We start from the raw sequence: 19,320 nt of genomic DNA, 5'->3' as shown, positions 1-19,320 counted from the left end.
TCACCAGCATCACTGTATTTATTCTCCACTCCAAAGCAAGCCGTGACGATTCTACAGACACGTGGCTCTCCAGGCAACCAAGCCTAAGGCGTTTTATTTTAATTCAGACATATACAAAACCTTTTCCCAGCTGCCGTTGCCACCCCCGGGGCTGCTGGCGCCCACCGGCTCAGCGCAGCGTCACCAGCTCCTCCGCAGAAGTGGGGTGAATGGCGACGGTGTTGTCGAAGTCGGCCTTGGTGGCCCCCATCTTGATGGCCACGGCGAAGCCCTGCAGCATTTCGTCGCAGCCCAGGCCTTGCATGTGCAATCCCACCACCTTCGGGGGAGAAGAGAGAGCCCGGATGGGACCCAGCACCGGTGGGTTTGGTGCTGGGGGAGCTGGATCCTGGCCCCAAACCTGGTCTGAGCAGGTCGGAGCGGGCCAGGTGGGGACAAGAGGACAGCCCTGCCACTTCCCTGCTGTCCCCCCGGCCCCCTCCACGCACCTTCTCCTCCTTGCCGACACACACCAGCTTCATGACGCACTTCACCTTCCTCTGGGTGACGGCGTGGTACAAGGGGGTGAAGGACGTGCTGTAGATCTTCACGTTTTCCCTCCCATGTGCAGCCACGGCTTCATCTGCAGGAGAAGACATGACATGTAGGTCACGGGGCTGCACCGTATCCACGAGGTGTTTATAGAGAGGGAGCCCAAGCACATTCCGCAAGGCTCAGACAGGTGGCTGGACATCAGATCCTTTCATAGAATCACTGAATCATTTAGGTTGGAGGAGACCCTCAGGATCATGGAGTCCACCCATAACCCACCCCTAGCACTGCCCCATGTCCTGAGAACCTCATGTCCGTCTGTCCAGCCCTCCAGGGCTGGTGACTCCAGCACTGCCCTGGGCAGCCTGTTCCAATGCCCCACAGCCCTTTGGGGAAGAAATTGTTCCCCAGATCCAACCTCAACCTCCCCTGGCGCAACTTGAGCTGATAAGGTCTCCCCTCAGCTCCTGTTCTCCAGCTGAACCCCCAGGTCCCTCAGCCGCTCCATCACACTTGCACTCCAGCCCCTCACCAGCTCCGTTGCCTTCTCTCCACTCGCTCCAGCACCTCAAGCCCTTTCTTGGCATGAGGGGCCCAAATCCAGCACCAAACCAGCAGCTCTGGCCCCCGTGTCCCCACCCTTGCCCCCCGCCCTGCCCGTCCCCACCTTCGGTGAGGCCCACGGTGCCGATGGGCGGGTGGCTGAAGACGACGGTGGGGATGTTGTGGTAGTCCAGCCGGGACTCCGCCTTGGCCTCGAAGAGCCGGTGTGCCAGCTTCCTGCCGGCCGCGATGGCCACTGCGGGGAGGGACGGGGCGCCTGAGCCGCGCCGGGACGGGGACGGGGGGCTGTACGGGGACGGGGAGTACAGCTGCGGTACCGGGGGTGAGGAGTGCTCTCCCGCAGACGTCCCCGATGGCATAGACCCCTCTCCTGGTGGTGTTCTGGTACTCGTCTACCACCACGTGGCCCTTGGCGTCCACCTGCACGCCCTGTCACGAGAGACAGTGGCCAGCTCGGCACGCGGGACGTGACACCGGCCACGTGCGCGGGGAACCGGCCCTGCGGCCACCGTGTGCCCAGATGGGGGGATGTGGGGGAGCACCATCCCATGGCAAGCTCTGGAGACCCAGGGGAGCCCCAAAGAACTGTGGGAACCCCTGGAGACCCATGGGAACCCCAAAGACCCATGGGACCCTCAGAGACCTGTGGGAGCCCTGGAGACCCACGGGAACCCCAAAGACCTGTGGGAAACCCAGAGACCTGTGGGACACCCAGAGACCCATGGGAACCCCAAAGACTGTGGGACCCCTAGAGACCCATGGGACCCCCAAAGACCTGCAGGACCCCCAGAGACCTGTGGGACCCCCAGAGACCAGTGGGACACCCAGACACCCATAGGAACCCCAAAGACCTGTGGGACCCCTAGAGACCCATGGGAACCCCAGAGATCCGTGAGATGCCCCTGAAGACCTGTGGGACCTCTGCTGGCCCGTGGGACCCCCAAAGACATGTGGCCCCCCCCAGACCTGCGAGCACACCCGCTGCCGTCTCACCACGTGGTCCAGGCCGAGCCCGGGGGTGTTGGGCTCCCGCCCCAGCGCCCACAGCAGGCAGTCCACGTCGCGGATCGTCCCCTCCGTCGGCTTACGGCCGGGCACCGCGGAGGTCACTGTCACATCCAGCAGCCCCTGGGGGGACTTGGCGACCGCCTTGACCTGCGGGAACAACAGGGGCGGCCCAAACCTCTGGCTTTTCCCCCGGCCCCGCGCACCAGGAGCGATGGGACAGCGGGCTCTGCAGCCCCTACCTTGGTGTGCTTCCAGACCTCCACCCCCGTGTTCTCCAGCTCCTGGGTGCAGTTGGAGCTGATCAACGAGTCGAAAGTCCTCAGGACCTGGGCAGGGACCCCCAGCCCCATCAGATGAAGAAGGTACTGCCCGTCAGCCCCATCCAGCAGCGTTTCCCTGCGCCCGTGCCCCGGCCAGGCCCTGAGATGCCTGGGGCATTTCTGGTTAATGATAAAGCTGTTCTCTGCTTGGTTTTCCCTTTTTTTTTCCTTTTCTTTTTTTCAAGCCATGACACGAAGTAAAGCTCAAGGAACGGGGTGTGGTGACCGCACGGCTGCAGAGATACGGGTGCTGCCCAAACACCGCCGGCAGCACCGAGCCACAGCATCCCAGGCTGGCTGGGCTGCAGGGACCCCTGTAGATCCCCAGCCCACCTGCTCACGCGGGATCACAGGGCAGATCACGCAGGGTCACAGGGCAGATCACACAGGGTCACAAAGCAGATCACACAGGGGCACAGAGCAGATCACACAGGGTCACAGGGCAGATCACGCAGGGTCACAGAGCAGATCACGCAGGGTCACAGAGCAGATCACGCAGGGTCACAGGGCAGATCACGCAGGGTCACAGGGCAGATCACGCAGGGGCACAGAGCAGATCACGCAGGGTCACAGAGCAGATCACACAGGATCAACAGAGCAGATCACGCAGGGTCACAGAGCAGATCACACAGGGTCAACAGAGCAGATCACGCAGGGTCACAGAGCAGATCACACAGGGGCACAGAGCAGATCACACAGGGTCACAGAGCAGATCACACAGGATCCCAGGGGGTTTGAATGTCTCAGAGCAGGAGACTCCACACCCGCTCTGGGCAGCCTGGGCCAGGCTCTGGCACCTCCCAGCAAACAAGTTTCTGCTCATGTTCAGATGGAGCCTCCTGTGTTCCAGTCTGTGCCTGTTGCCCCTCACCCTGGCGCTGGGCACCACTGAACAGAGTCTGGTCCATCCTCTGACACCCACCCTGAGACACTGATCCATTCATCACATCCCTCTCAGCTTCTCCAGCTGAACAGCCTCAGCTCTCTCAGTCTTTTCTTGGCACAAAGATCACAGAATCACAAAATCACAGAATGGACTGGGTTGGAAAAGCCCTCAGAGCTCATCCAGTCCAACCCTTGGTCCAACTCCAGCCCACTGACTAGATCATGGCACTAAGTGCCATGTCCAATCTCAGTTTAAAAACCTCCAGGGCCGGTGAGTCCAGCACCTCCCTGGGCAGCCATTCCAATGCCTGACCACTCTCTGCACAGAATTGCTTTCTCATCTCCAGCCTCAATTTCCCCTGGCAGAGTTGAAGCCCATGGAGTTTAACCCCAGATGCTCCAGGCCCCTCAGCACTTTTGCGTCCCTGCGCTGGACTCTCTCCAGTAATTCCTTGTCCTTCTTCAACTGGGGAGCCCAGCACTGGGCACAGAACTGCAGATGCGCAGAGCAGAGGGGGAGGACAACCCCCCTCGACCTGCTGGCCACACTCGTCCTAAGGCACCCCAAGTACACTGGCCCCTTGGCCACAAGGCCACGCTGCTGGCTGACAGACACTGGCACAGCGGCGCTCTTCGTCTGCCCAGAAACGCCCCATCTGTCCCCGCGGGACCCCCCGTACACCCAACAGCCTCCTGTCACTTTGACCCTCCCGACCTGGAGCTGACTCAGACCCTCCTTTACAACCTCAAGGGCCAAAAAACGCACCCCCAGAAGCTCCGCTCCGGCAGCCGCCCCCCGAGGGGCCGGGAGGCGGGGGGGACGCGGTGGCACTACCTTGTCGTGGCGGATCAGCAGGGAGGACTTGGAGCCCAGCGTGGACAGGATCCCCGCGATCTCCACCGCGATGTAGCCGGCCCCGACAACCACGCTGCGTCTGCGGAGAGGGCGAGACCGTGGGCCGGCGAGCGGGGCCGGCGGCGGCCGCGGGGGACGAGCCCCTTACCTGGGCAGCTCCTCCAGCTCGAAGAAGCCGTCGCTGGTCATTCCCAGGCTGGCACCTGCCGAGCAAAGCTCCTTTCACACCCTCGGGAGGAGAACGAGCCCCACCAGCACCCCCTTCCCACCGACACCCCAAACCCGCCGGTTTGGGCACAGCGGAGAGTTTTGTCCGGCTCACCGGGAATTTCACAGTCGGAGGGGACGGCCGGGCGGCCGCCCGTGGCGATGAGGATGTGAGGAGCCGTGTACTTCTGCCCGTTGACTTCGACGGTCGGCTCGGGATCGGCGGTGAACTTGCCGTAGCCACGGATGATGTCGATGTGAGCCTGAGAGGAGAGGAGAGGAGAGGAGAGGAGAGGAGAGGAGAGGAGAGGAGAGGAGAGGAGAGGAGAGGAGAGGAGAGGATAGAGCCGTTAGGGCTGGAAAAGTGGCCAAAAATCCAGCAGAGCTTCCCTGCTCGGCCGGTGGGATAAACGCATCCTGACCTTCTTGAGGTTGTTTTCATAGATCTCGTTCAGGCGCCTCACGTAGGCGTCGCGCTTCTCTTTAATTGTTCTGGAACAGAGCGGGGGAGTTATTGTCACCGTTAGCGAATGAACCTGCAGAGCTCAGTGGAAAATAGTCAGTCCCTTCGGTATGTGGCACCCAAGCCATAAAACAGAACAGTCCCGAGTTGCCCAGCAGAATCACAGGATGGTTTGTGTTGGAGGGACGTTCCCAGCCCCCAGTGCCCCCCGCTGCCATGACAGGGACATCGTCACCAGCTCAGGGTGCTCAGAGCCCGTCCAGCCTGGCCTGGGATGTCTCAGGGATGGTTCAGCCACCACCTCTCTGGGTACCTGGGCCAGGCTCTCACCACCCCCAGGGCAACAATTTCCTCCTCATGTCCAGCCTGAATCTCCCTCCTTTAGTTTCAAACCATCACCCCTTGTCCTGTCACAACAGGCCCTGCTGGAGGCTGTAGCGGGCAAGGACCCATTTTGGAGGGACAACAAACCCCGGGGGCCGCGGCTGCTCCCCGCGGGGCACGTGCCACACCGCGCCGATGGGAAACGGCGCTTTCCACCCGTCTATTTCCATACACACCTCCAGTTGAACTTGACGCCGGCCGTCTCGAAGCCGTAGTCGGCGTGGTCGTGGACAAACTCGGCGTGGACGGCCGCGTTCCACATCACCTGCACCACAAACCGCGCGATGCGTTGGGAAGAGCTGGATTCCAGGGAAAACCGATTCCCATTCGCGCTTCCCCCTTCTTCATTTATTTTGTTTGCAGGGCGTCTCCGATTGCTCAATCCGCTCCAAACCCTGGATTCCTCCCTCCCCGCACCCCACGTCAGCACCTCCCCGAAATCCAGCAGCCACCAAACCACTGCAAAAAGCGCCTTTACCTTTTTCGGCACGCACCCCACATTGACCTACGGGGAAAGAAGAGCAAGACGCAGCATTAAGGTTTAGTTTTTAAACATATAATAGTCTGGAGAGCATCCTACATCAGGCTGGTGCTGGATCCCGGTTATAAACAACAAAAGGATGACGGGTTTCTGGCTGTAACCACACTCGGCACCTCGAGTCGTTGCGCTTTGTTTCCTTCGCTCCCTTGAACAGAAGTTGCACAATTTCCCCATATAAAAACTTACCGGGTTTACTAAATAAACCCTGTTTCCCGTAATCCCGCTCCGAGCGTGTTAATTGGCTTTTTTGCTGACTCACAGTCCCCCCCACCTTTTAATTTGCCACCTTTTCAGCTTGGAAATATCCACCCAGCGCCTTCCCGAGGGGAGGGGGGAATCGCCCCCGGCCCGCTGCGTTCGCAGCGGGCCGGGGGCGATTCCCCCCTCCCCTCGGGAAGGCGCTGGGTGTTATTAAGCGAATCAGCGCGCAAAACGCAGCGATTCCCACCGTTCACCCGCGCGTCTTTGTCCCCCCGCCCCCCGCAAACTCACGCAGGTGCCCCCCAAGCGCAGCGGTTCCACCAAAGCCACCCGGGCTCCCAATTCGGCCGCTCGTCGCGCCCCCGCCAGCCCCCCGGAGCCGCCCCCCAGCACCAAGAGCTCGTAAGCGGCCGCCGCCATGGTTCCGGGTTCGGTCGGGGCGCCCCCGCCGTGCTCCGCCCGCCTCCCCCGGGTCCGCCTCCCCCGGGGCCCGCCCCGTCCAGCACAATGAGGCGACTTGGGGTTGACAACGGCAAGTTTATTGGGTTTTTGGGGGGAAAAAAGGATTGCAAGCACTTCCAGGACAAATATACAGAGGGGAAAGCAACAAACCACCCCCTCGCCCCCCTCCCAAAATAACCCCAAAAAGTCAGGATTCAAGAATTGGAGAGAAAAGGGGAATTAAGCTCGAAAGGGAACGTTTTGATCCGTGTTATGACAACGTGCTCCCAGGCAGGAATCGCTTCCTTTCTCCAGTTAAGTCGACAGGGGTCGTTCGATAAAATAAAGAGCGGCGGGGGGAGAAGTTAGTGTGCGTTTCCGTCGGAAATCAACTCTAATTCATGCCAGTTAAACACTAGAACTAAAAAAGAAAACAAATGTACAAAGAAGCATCAAAAGGAGATGGAAGTGTTGTTAATTCTTTTCCTCTCTGAACAGTCCAGAAGAAAACAATAAACCCAGAAACGACGACTACTAATACAGCAGGCAAATGACGGCCGGACTGCTCTGGACGGGGGAGATAGTGTTGTAAGGAATTCAGTCTCAGGTTGTGCTCCGCGCTCTTTATCCTCTGTATGGCACGTTTTGGTCCATGATGGGGATTTTTCAAGTCGAGACGAACCCCGGTTTCTTACAGAAATGTGGAAATCTTGTTGCTCTTTAGAAACGTCGGATGTTAACTCCCTTCTGGCCAAGGGGAGGTTTATAGGAAGTAGTCTGGGGTGCGGCGGGTAACATGGGGCTCTCCGCGGCGGGGCGCGGGGTCAAACTGGAGGCTGCAGGAAACAAAAAGCACGGTTTTCACTGTTTTCCAACGCCACAATACACACCAGCCTTGCTCTCCTCCCTGCTTACCCCAGCTGCTGCCACCTAAAATGCTCCAGACATTAAAAAGTCCCCAAAATGACAGCTGGGGAGCGAAGGCCACCCAGCGCTGCGGCAGAACTCAACACAACACTGAAACCCTTTCACCAACCTTCACGCAACCTGGTACCGCCAAACATGGCAATAAATACAGCAAACGTGGGCAGCAGAGGGATTAAGGGAATGCAGAAGCTCCAGTGGAGGTAACACAGTACCCAATAAAAGCTTTCAAGGGCATAACTCGCTACTTATTTTTAGATATGCGCGCATGTAGAGCCCTGCGATGTGCAATTCCAGAGCGGCTGGAGCTGGACTTGACAAAACCACCTCTTGGGGAAGGGTCAGACGTGTTACTCACAAGGAATATTTTAAAGTGTCGTCTAGTTCCATGATAGCAGCCTGGTTTCCGCAGCGGTAGCAGTAATTGGGCGCGCTGAAAATGGTCACCACGTTTCGGTCGTGGCACCAGTTATAACCCTGTTGGGGAGGGAAAAAAAGGTCTCTGTTAAACCTCAAACCTCAGTTTGTTTCAAGTTCCTCTTAAGGCCTGAAATGATCCAAAGGCATTTGTGAAATTGTAGACTTCTAGTATTTCCAACTCGGTCTCATATTAAAAGACATAACTGCAGGAAGAAGCAGCCGTCACCTACCAAAAACTGCTCTGACCGTTCCAGAGGGGCCGGGGACCCGTCGCTCACGTGTTTATCCCTTTTGCACACAAATCATGGATTGCAGCGCAAGGAAAACTCGAGATTTTTAGGTACGCCTTCAGTTTTCATCCGCCACAAAGCTGAACTTACCTGCTTGACGCCAGCGCCTCCCGCCACGCAGGATCGCTCCAGGATCTACTTGAACTAGATTTAAAAATACAGCTGCTCCGCTGACCCACCTGGCGCTTGTCCAGCGAGACAGCGGAGACGAGCCTATTGACAACCTAACTGACAGCTTAATCCCCCTCATCACCCACTACAGGGCGGCCTGTCTGCAACAGCAGCGTCAACGGAGCGGGCAGCACGTAAGGAGACGAATACTCCCCCAAATGGGGTGCGACAGGGTCCCTCTGGCGATTTACTGGGAGAGGGGGGCAGAACATCCCCTTATTTACACAGCAGGTCAAAACACATCATTTTATGTTGCTCGTTTCATGTTTTTTTCACATGATTCAAGTCCCACTTTGGTTTTTACCTGCGTAATGTTTGTGTGCCGGCTCGTGCAAACCCGCCAGCGGGAGGTTTTTGTTAGCCCTGTTTTTGTGAGCGCGTCCGGCAGAAGGCGCTTGCCCTACCTCCATGACCAGCTGGTGAGCGCGGGAGACCAGCGTGAGGCCGTTGGCGTGGTTGAAGGTTTCGGAGATGTCTTGCCCGAAGGTGTAGCCGGCGCCGCGCGGCGATATACCCCAGCCGCCGCGATCGTCCGGATCCGACCACAACAGGTCGCACATGGGACCCTGCAAAAGATAAGCGTTCTTCATTACATCGTGTAAAATGTCACTCTAAGAATATAATTTATTTGCAGTAAAAAGACTGACAGCACAAACCAGATGAGTTTATTTAACATTTGTAATATGGGCTAGTTACTCACAGGATCAGTCAGCATCCCTTCCAAAGACACACATAAGTACGCAGTGGCCCAAGAAATTAGCCCATGTAACCGGAAAACTGTCCCCAGCTCCTCTTCCACACACCATTTCCCATCTCCCTTCGGCCAGTCGAGGAGATACAATACACAGAAAGCAGATCTGCATGTTTACACCTGACTCTGAGTGTAAAAAAGAGCAGGAAAGGAGGCGTGGAGGGTCCGAGCTGCGTGCTGGGGTGGGTGCGCAGCCCTCAGCAGCCCTGCTGCAGGGATTCACCACCGCATTCCCTCTCCTGAACACTCTCTTGTTGGACTTGATGTATTGAAAATATCCCGGTGCCCATCATCTGACAGGGACAAACGGAGCTCAGTGGCTTCTCCTGCGGAGCTGCTGTGGAACAAAGGGGCAGGAAAAGCTCCCTGCGTTTATTTCTCCAAGCCTGCGCTGTTTCCTGCGGGGGATCACACTGAGCACACGCGGAGGTCCTTGGGAAAGGCAGATTTCAGCCCAGGACTGTGGAAACCTCACAGCAACTCTAGAATCCTTACACCTAACTACAGCTGGAAGTTGCACCAGGCAGCCTCCTGGTTCTGGGAGTCGTTTAAACAGCTTATTGCAGGTTTTTGGAAGGGCTGGGCAGACCCAGCTGCATTGTTCTTGCTGTTATACCAAAGACGTGGCAGGAAAAGCAGTTGGTCGTAATCTGGGAGCGTTCAATCCGTTTGTAACCCCAATCGCACCTACACAGAAGAGCTACAGAAGCTTCTGAGCTCAGGAGGTGGTTTCTCCAAACTGGATCTCAAGCTGGCACCCCGCACCACCTCCAGACAGACTCCTGCACGTCACTGTATCACACAGGCGCCCAAATTCATCAGGCCCCCAGAAAATGCTGAATGAGGTGCAGTAGCACAGAAGGACTGGCTGGGGAGGGGGGACGGTGACACAACACGGCTTCACGTGGTGGTTGTCGCCTCATGAGCGTGTCTGCGACAAGGCCGAGGGTAGGAAACGCTTTCCCCTGCCAAATGCTGTTCTTTGAGTCAGCGTGCCAGCCACAGAATTCCATCATTCTGAGAAAAACAGCTGTGAACCACCCCCCCAGCCTTCCTTTTGCAGATTACTGTAACCAAAGCACATTGACTTGCGTGTGTTTTGCCCAAATGTGTATGTTCATCTGCTCTAGCTCTGAGACAGGCGATCATCGGTTGTCCCACTGTTTAAATAGATTTCAGTGTACGGCTACATCGGCGTTTTCCAGCAGCAGACATCTCAGCTGATGCTGCATTTCCTTTCCTGTTACCTCATGTGGAACCTCCTGCAGGCGATCCAGAGCCCTGATATGATCCAGTGTATCTATGGATGGAGAGAGGCCACCGTGGAGACAGAATATCTGTTCGGGGAAGAAAGAGCGATCCGTTCAGTGCATGTTGTTATGGGCAGACTCACCTCAGAACCAGCTGGTTTTAACCCCGCTGTCATTCTTTTACAATGACAGCCGGCTCACCCTTGCAGCACAGAAACCAAATTCAATGCCTGCAGAAGGACAGAAAACTAAAAGGCTTCCCCTTGCACTGGAAGATCAGAGCAACAGCAAAGATAGCGTGCCTTCAGTTTCAAGAATATCTTGCCTCACAGTCACAAACCACCTGGCATCTAACGTATCACGACGGGATTCCCACTCTTTGAGCAGCCATTGGAAATGAACCATATGTGCAGCAACACCCTGCCACTCCTCAGGCAGCAGATGCAAACGTCTTGCCACACCGTCAACTTTTATTAACACCTCACTAACATCTTCCCCTAACCCAGAATAACTACAGAGGCTCTAAAACCAACTTGGAGCACAAGTTAAAGGAGCTTGTTTGAGACCGACTGTGCATCTTCCTTGCCCAAGGCTTACCTGGCCATCTACTAGAGCTGTAAGCGGCAGATAATCAAACAGATCTGTGAAATACTTCCAGACGTTGGCGTTGCCGTACTTCCGCAGGCATTCGTCATAAAAGCCGTACACTTGTGTAATTTGTCTGCTTTCGTGATTGCCCCTCAGTATTGTAATGCGTTCTGGGTAACGCACCTACGGACAAAGCAAGCTCCGCTTTAACACCAGAACTGCACCATCAATATAGAAAGAAATATGAACAAAGGACTCCAAACAGCAGTCAGGCATTCTGCTTTCTTATACAAAAGCGTGAGTACATTAATGCATTTCAATTTATAACTGTCTATCTCGAGCCAACAGCGGCATCAATGGGAGCAGCAGTTCTTTTTAAGCTCCCCCAAAACGTGGGTTTGCCCAGTGCTGCTGTGGAAGAGCTGTCAAACCGTACCTTTAATGCTACTAGAAGAGTCACCGTCTCCACCGAGTAATAGCCTCTGTCCACGTAGTCTCCCATGAACAGGTAATTTGTGTCTGGGGATTTGCCACCAATTCTAAAGAGTTCCATAAGATCGTGGAATTGCCCGTGGACATCCCCGCAGACGGTGACGGGACAACGTACCTCTTGCACGTTTGATTCTTTCGTAAGAATTTCTTTAGCCTAGCAAGAAAAAACACACACTTAGGACAAAAAGGCAGGAAGCTCCTCCATAAGCAGGCGCAGACGTTATTCCACCGCATCCGCACTGGAAAGCTGATTTCAAGCTCAAGCTGACCACTGGAAAAAGAGCATGCTGGGTAAGCAAAGTGTACTTGTATTTCCCTGTGCACAAATACAAGCGAGCTGGCTGCTGCAGGCCAGGTCAGGAAGATCTTACTGCACCACGAGCACCGACAAACGCAGTACCGAAACTAGTTAATTCCCGGCCTCCCCTGAAACGGAGCAGTGCGACCTTCCAGACTTGCATCGCCGCTGCGGTTCGCCCAGAATCCCGCGCTTCTTCCAAACATCTCTGAAGTGCAGGAGAGATGAAGAACTATTCCCATAAGCCTTGTTAGCATCACGGGCAAACGTTATCTTCTTCAGTACAACTGATTTTTGTTTTTGTTTTTTTTTTTTTTTTAAAACAAGACTAGTCCTTGGCCAGATTGCTCCACCTGTATGTTCAGCAGAGCTCGGGTCTGCCCATCTCGGTACGAGAATGCCGGCAGCGCTCCAAGCGACTGCCAAAGTCAAGTGCTATTCGGTTTCACGAAACTCTTACCCCAGGAACCACGACTGTCCCCCCAGCATTGCAGGCCACCCCGTCCTGTCAGCAAGAGTTCAGTGCCACACTTGTATGAACAGAGATAATTCACCACGCCTGCCGTCCGCCGAAGGACAGAAATACCAGGAGACAGCACATGCCATCCTGACAACTACTACGTTTCTTTGCACAACGTGATTTGCAAACACACATAGTAGGCGAGATATTTGATACACTCGTAGGAAAACTATGACCTCCTAGGCTTCTTTCCAAAGTCACCCGAGCTGCGACGACGTCCCTACACACCGCCCCGTGGAAAACTTCCCTTTGCCACCTTCATGCGTTACGAATGGCGTGTTCGTAAAAATCTGCACAAGGGCAGATTTCTTCTTTTTTTTGCCTAAACTACCAAGGAAAATAAGTATTCCTGAGCTTCACTTGACTAACGTGGCACAGAACATCCCTGCAGACACAAGAGGTGCTTCTCTCACCCGGGGCACTTCTTGCCTGCCAGGTTTCCAATCCTCTGCCAAGCACGACAGTTGAACAGCTTCTAGGGGCAGGTCACATACAACTGGAAAAGGAAAGTCAGAGGCAATCGAAACATACAGAGCCACAACCAACTTCCCTGGCTGTACCCGGCTGGCAACAAACTGCCCACAGACGGAGGGAAAGCATCCCTGGGTTTAGTCATCTCTTCCTCCGCTAATGACAGCCATGTAATGTAGCCTATCTGCATTACCTTATTATACTTATCAAATATCATGTTTGTTTTGCCGCTTCCAGCCCATCAGCTGCAGATCGGGGCAGATCGGGGCAGAAGCTGCTTGCGGAGGATGCCCTCGGGGGGATCCCCGAGGACGCCTGTGTTCACGTTCAAACATGTAGTTGCCTTGTCTCTTTTAGGGAAAGTGCATATTTGGAAAACATAATTGAAACCCAAGCAACCAAGGGCTTGGGCAGCATCCAGCGTGCCACTTGCACTGGATGTCACCCAAGGGATGTGGCCCTGACCCTAAAGACACATCCTCCACATGGACTCAATGACGTGGGGTCTACCTTGCACCTCTAAACTGCCAACTGCTGGATGTGTTGCATCGCAGTACTCCAATTCTGTTCAAATATCTCCAAAAGCACCAACAGCACCTTCTGAGAGCTTGTATCCTCAGCGACAGACAAACGTAAACCAGTCTGCGGTGTGTTCTGCCTGCTGCACAAGCAATAGATCGGTTTTGTTGTACACTGGAACTAACTTAACCACAAAAGCTGTGAGCGAGGTATTTTCTGCCTTTTCATACCACACAAACTGCTCCCTTCCCAGCTGCATCAACAGCAATACACTTACTTGGAGGCTCCGGGGAAAAGACGCAGGACACTGTACAGATACTATACATACTCACCAGCATCTCAACCACATCTAGTACTAGTCCTGTTCGGCCTATTTTAACATACTATGTGCATAACCATTTATGCACACGAACAGGTTAAGTCTGTCACTTAAGCGCGGCAGAGCTGTTTCAGATCAGGCCTGGGAGCTGAGCTCAGCTGGCCGCACAAGTTTGCCCTCACGTGACTTTCTAACGTAGGACAAAACCTTTGACATCTTCAGCATCATTAAAAACACTCCAGAAAAGCTGCAACTTACGCAGTGCGCTCTGCTTGGACATTTCACCCTGCAGAGCTCACCCGAAACTCAAATGGCTTCAAATAACAAAAGCACCATTACAAAACAAGGACAGCAAACTGTGATGCAAGCAAGCTGCCCTGCACTATTACCACTCACTTCCTTAAGAAAGCTGTTCAATAACTGTGTCTTCAAGTCATGTTTTAGCTACCTCGGCTGATTTCAAGTCATATTTTAGCTACTTTTGGTGACTAACATTATCAGCTTCTTAAGTATGTGTCCCAATTGTTTTGAATGAAAACAATACCCAGGTGAGAATAAAAATAAGCTGCTTTTAGATATTTTTATTAAATAAACCTCCATTAAGCACAATGGTTACCACACATTTGCTAAAATTTCTTATATTATTTTTTGGCTACTGCCGTCTCTTACCTAGTTTTAGGTTCTGTAGATCACCTTTGCAGACTGGAACACAAGCTCGTCTGCTGTCCAGCCCTCAGTCTGTGTGGAGGGAGGTTGGAGAATTCCCATCCCAACAATTTACCGCGTGGTGCTTGCACGTGGAAACCGAGCAGTCCCGGAGCTTGAGCACAACCCCTGCGCGCACCGCTCCCAGACCCGAGATGCTACGGCGGCTTTGAGGCTGCCGTCGGGATCAGCAGGGGACTAATCCCTCCGAGAGAGCCTTAACGATCACATCCACATCAACTACTACACTGTTCCTATTTGTCTATGATAACTGTGTGGGCCGATTCCACGGGTGAGGGGATTACGATCCAACCAGGAGGCAGATTTTCAGCTCCGCGCTTGAAAAACAAGGACCCCAAGCACCTGCTTTGCACACGAGACCCTCTGAGAGCATAGAACTCAGCTCCTCTGGAAGATCCACTCAATGCACTCTGCGGGTCACCGCAGAGGCTCTTACTTAAGCAGCCATGGAGTTTCTGATCAAACCGAACCGCCGTTCCATCAGCTGCGACAGACCAAAATACTATGTCAACAAGCGTGCTGAGGATATTAAAATCTCAAGGAGCTTGGCCTGAACAAGAACCAGCTGGATTTTCACCAAAGGAGGTGGAAGGCAGAGGCCAGAAGGCAGCAGAGGACACCCCGGCGTCCCCGCGGGACACGGAGTGTCGCGGTGCACACGCGGGGCCAGCACGCCCCGGGAGGAGTGTCAGCACCGCAGAGATGAAAAATTCCTGGCCACGATTCAACACAACACTTGGAATTTCATGGTTTGAACAGCGTCCAGGATGCTACTTGGCTCCATCACTCATCCTAATTTCACCAATTAGCACAGAAGCTCATTCTCCTAAAATTATTCTTGGCTGAAATGATCTCGGAGAGCGGAAGCATCAGAGGTAAGTGCCAGTAACAGCAATGCTCCCCACAGCACCAACTGGCTCCTGCTGCTTGGTATGAAGGATCAGTTGACAATTACCATTCAATAACAGCACAAGAAACGCGAGTCTTCGTTAGCGATTAGGATCCTGTCCCACCACTTCACGACACCGAGCTCTCAAGCTGCTCACAGCGACAAGGCTGCAATCCCTCTTATGCACACAAAGAGTGAGGATAGGAAAAAGGAGCTACAAAGAGGGAGATGGTTATGGGCGCCTGCTTGCCTGTGTTTAATTTAAGAGACAGCCTTTTACTTACCATTTTTCATAGCCATTTTATCACCTCGGTGAGAAACCCTTTTCCTTGGGATAATGAGGATGGCTCTCAACTCCCTCACCTGCACCAGAACTCACGCACTGATCTGAACTTTAAAACGTAAGTACTCAGAGATTTCCGTGTCCAAACTTGGGAACGCTTCCTATTTCCTGAACCCAACTTCTCGGACCTTCCCTGTGACTTCAGCTGTTCAAAATACAGGTTACACCAGACAGCAAAACCAACCCAAGTCCACAAGTGTTTGGACGCAGCCAGCACTACCCTGCCATCCGTACCCAAGTGCACCACTCCAAAGGCAGGACCAGCGCAGAAAGCTGCCACGGCACCTCCCATGAAGTGCAAGCATCATCCAAGGCAGAAATCTCCATTTTAACTGACAGTGGAAAAGGTTTTAACGACCTTCTGTTGTAAAGAAAGTCTAACATCATGATGTTAAGAGAACAAGTACGAGATGCAAGACATCTGATGCACATTTCCCCAACATGGCTGGAACATTTCTTGCATCTACATGCTCCAGCAGTGATCATAATCATTTGTCCTTCTATGAGCATTTAAATGTCAGCATGATTTTAGCTAGATTTCATATTAAAGACCAGCAGAACGGGAAACAAGTGTTTTCTTGTTGTCTTCAGATGACATCTTGATTAACTGCATAAAGTATACAAGACTGAGGAGCTGCCAAAATTATGTCGCAACTGGGCAGGTGGAGACAGAACGTGATTTTTACAGGTGCACATTTCAAGACCTTTCAGAGCACAGCATAATTTGGCATACCCTCAGCAACCCTAGCTATGTCCAATCTTTCCCTTATTACTGTCCATTATGCCAGCAATTAAAAACAATTATGACCCACATGAGCAAGTCTGGGATTTGTTTCGCTGGGGTTTCCTCCCCTCTGACTCATTTTGATTTAAAACTTTCAGCTTTTTTGGTTTGGATGTTGTCTTTTATTTTAACTGCCGAGCTCTTCCACAAATTTCTACCTGATGCAAGAAGGAGCACTGTGCTTGACCTCTTCAAAATTAGTCACCCAAAAGAGAGCACTAAGAAGCGAAACACGGTTGGTAAGGGTTTCTCCAAATGTGACGTCAGGTAAAGAAACTAAAGCCGCTTTCTGGCAGCGCTGCTTCACACCAGACTGAGCCTGCACACCCCAAAGTTTCTGTAAACTCCCTTCCCTTACAAGCTGAATGATGAAACCATTCCTCCAACAGAGAGCACCACAGAGTATTTATTTCACACCCAAGTAGTTTTGATCAGTTATGAACACCCTTTAAAAACGTGGTGCTCTGAGAGAGAACACTTGTGTCAAAGGAAACACGCCGTGTGTCACAGGGTCAGGGTTCCTACCTGTCACCCGGACGACAAACGTGGTGCGTTGAGCTGCCACGCTCCCTATTTACTGTGCCACTGCTGATGTACCAACACGACCCGCTGGCTTTGTCCTCCAGCTTCTCCTAACACAGCGGCCACGGCTCCTTAATTCACAGCACAGCCCAGGGAAGAAGGGAAACCGTATTCTGCAACAGTTCGCTGGTTAGAACAGCAGTTCCCAACCAGCAATGCTTGCATCAGGGCACAGATCACACTAAAAAAGCACTTTAGGCTTATGAGGGGCCTCACACGGGAGACAGCACAGCCACAAAGAGCGAGCTCGTGGTCCTCAAGAGAGAGTTTGGAGAAGAGAACGGAGCTGGGGAAGGGGCTGGAGCACAAGTGTGATGGAGCGGCTGAGGGACCTGGGGGTTCAGCTGGAGAACAGGAGCTGAGGGGAGACCTTATCAGCTCAAGTTGCGCTGGGGAGGTTGAGGTTGGATCTGGGGAACAATTTCTTCCCCAAAGGGCTGTGGGGCATTGGAACAGGCTGCCCAGGGCAGTGCTGGAGTCACCAGCCCTGGAGGGCTGGACAGACGGACATGAGGTTCTCAGGACACGGGGCAGTGCTAGGGGTGGGTTATGGGTGGTCTCAATGATATTGAGGGTCTCTTCCAACCAACATGATTCAAGATATAGCTATTCCTCAAGCCACTGCTGTCGCTCCCTGCTGCAGCACCAGCCCTTGTCGCCACACTCCATCAGAGCTGACGGAACTCTGGAGAAATAATCATAAAACAAACGGACAGTCTCAGCATGGAATAAAAAAAGGGAACAGGAGACAGAAAACAGAGGCTGGGTGGGGGTGAGCTCGATGTCAGGACCACTGGTGAAAGCATTTGCGAGGAAGCCAGAGCCTGGATTCCTGCCTGAGCTCCAAAGAAACAGCGCCTACCTTTGCGATGAGCACCGTGAACAGGCCTCAAAAAACATGTTCTGCTTCTGAGAGAACTGAGTGAGACACACAGCCAATAACTTGACAATGTCAAGTTCGCTGCCAGTGACATAAAGGGAACGCCGAACCAGCTGCTCTACCCTCTGCGCCTGAGTTACCAGTCCACTTGGGAAAGGAAGCTGAGAGCTGCTCCAGACCGCCTGACGCGCAGCTGGGCTCTGCTGCTCACCCAGGGAAGAAACAAACAGGAATCATCATAATCTGCATTACTACCTTTGTTAGCACTTCATTTTTTAGCTGTTACACTTTGCGTGATTAAATAAAATCCTAAGTTAGCCACATATTGCAGTACGGAGGGAGCGCTCACACAGTGGTGTTTAACTTCTCCGACAAAACCCAACACTAGTCTGAAGACCTGTCTCCTAGTGGGAAAAAAAAAAGCCTCTTGACAGCCGAGACTAAACAAGACCAAGCAGCAATCTGCCAAAGCTCTGTCCAAGCGACAGTCCGGAAGAGCGGAGCGTGCCCTTGATCCCACCATTCCTCGTTGTTTCAGATCCCCCCTCCGCGGCTCACGGGCCGCTGTTCAGTTCAGTTCCACGGCTCATCGTCCACCCCTGTTTGCTCCCCCAGAGCACACACCGCACGTCAGGAGGCTCCCCCGATCCAGGATCGATGTCTACGACAAGACGCGAGGGAGAAGCGCAACAACCAGAGGCCGCTGAAGGCAGACCAGGTTCCTCCCCGCACACACCACCGCAGCTCAGCTGAACCCAAGGCAAAAAAAAAGGTAAAAAAACCATAGTGTTGAGGACAGTTATGTGTTCAGAAACACACCATAAGGGCAGCGTTTCTGACAGCAGAGACACACATGGTGCGTGTCGGGCGATTCCCGCCCTGGGTGCGCTACGGGCCGTGTCACAGCCTGACAGCGAGGAGCCCGCGGGGAGGCAGCTCGGTCCGCCCCCCCGCATCTGCGGGGCGTTTCAGCCCATCCCCGAGGCCCGGGCACCCTCCCGACCCCCCGATCCCGCGGAGCGGGCGAGGCCCGGCGCGGCCCCTCACACTCACCTTCTCGCACAGGCTGCGGACCTGGCTCTCGCTGAGCTGCCGGCACTCGTTCAGCTGCTCGATCCACTGATCCAGCTCCTTGGCGAAACCCTTCTCCTCCATGGCGGCGCTGCCCGCCGGACCGGGAGGGCGGAGGGGGGCCCGGGCCCGCCTGAACGGGAGCGGCGCAACAACCGGGACCCGCGGCCTACTCGGCACCGCGTAATGGCGGAACCCCCCTCAGCCCCCGGCGCTGCGCACTTCCGGCCACGCCCACCCCGCGTGGCGGGCGCCGCTTCCCCCTCTGAACCACGCCCCCCCGAGCCGCGCCCCCCCCCCCGCGCCCCGCCCCCGGCGGAAGCGGGCGGCACCGGGTTGTCGCGATCGTCCCCCCGGGGACAGTCCGGAGGCACCGGGCAGAGACAGCGACCAGAGAGGGGGGGGATGAACCATCCCTGAGACATCCCAGGCCAGGCTGGACGGGGCTCTGGCGCCCTGAGCTGGTGACGATGTCCCTGCTCATGGCAGGGGGACTGGGGAGCTGGGAACGTCCCTCCAACCCAAACCATCTGTGATTCCATGTGCATGGGGACAGGGTGAACTCCTCGTATCCTCTCTGCACTACCAGTGACTCAGGAGCCTGCTGAGGTTGTCACCTGGATTTACGTAC

The 19,320-nt window shown here is 54.5% G+C and overlaps 2 protein-coding genes across 4 annotated transcripts; both read right to left on the bottom strand.

Annotated features, from left to right (window-relative positions):
- GSR (glutathione-disulfide reductase) lies at positions 1 to 6,395 on the bottom strand. Of its 3 annotated transcripts, none has more exons than XM_082051352.1 (13): positions 6,354 to 6,395; positions 5,697 to 5,723; positions 5,395 to 5,483; positions 4,794 to 4,863; positions 4,487 to 4,634; positions 4,313 to 4,367; positions 4,144 to 4,243; positions 2,343 to 2,429; positions 2,089 to 2,250; positions 1,413 to 1,524; positions 1,199 to 1,330; positions 489 to 622; positions 1 to 319 (listed from the first exon to the last, which is right to left on the bottom strand). In XM_082051352.1, the coding sequence occupies exons 1-13, from the start codon at positions 6,378 to 6,380 to the stop codon at positions 170 to 172; spliced, it is 1,293 nt and encodes a 430-aa protein (XP_081907478.1). In that variant the 5' UTR covers positions 6,381 to 6,395; the 3' UTR covers positions 1 to 169. The 3 variants fall into 3 exon arrangements, with proteins under 3 accessions (XP_081907478.1, XP_081907477.1, XP_081907479.1); XM_082051351.1 differs by having other exon boundaries at positions 6,252 to 6,381; XM_082051353.1 differs by lacking the exon at positions 6,354 to 6,395 and adding an exon at positions 5,946 to 6,073.
- Positions 6,396 to 6,853: 458 nt separating this feature from the next.
- On the bottom strand, positions 6,854 to 18,930 carry PPP2CB (protein phosphatase 2 catalytic subunit beta). Its single transcript, XM_082050350.1, has 7 exons — positions 18,672 to 18,930; positions 11,232 to 11,441; positions 10,805 to 10,978; positions 10,205 to 10,294; positions 8,611 to 8,772; positions 7,684 to 7,802; positions 6,854 to 7,237 (listed from the first exon to the last, which is right to left on the bottom strand). The coding sequence occupies exons 1-7, from the start codon at positions 18,771 to 18,773 to the stop codon at positions 7,165 to 7,167; spliced, it is 930 nt and encodes a 309-aa protein (XP_081906476.1). The 5' UTR covers positions 18,774 to 18,930; the 3' UTR covers positions 6,854 to 7,164.
- Positions 18,931 to 19,320: the final 390 nt, after the last annotated feature.

The sequence above is a fragment of the Streptopelia decaocto genome, assembly GCF_964273445.1.
Source record: "Streptopelia decaocto genome assembly, chromosome: 4".
Classification (NCBI taxonomy): Eukaryota; Metazoa; Chordata; class Aves; order Columbiformes; family Columbidae; genus Streptopelia; species Streptopelia decaocto.
Note: the sequence above shows the minus strand (reverse complement) of the source record. Positions and strands in the feature narration are given on the sequence as shown.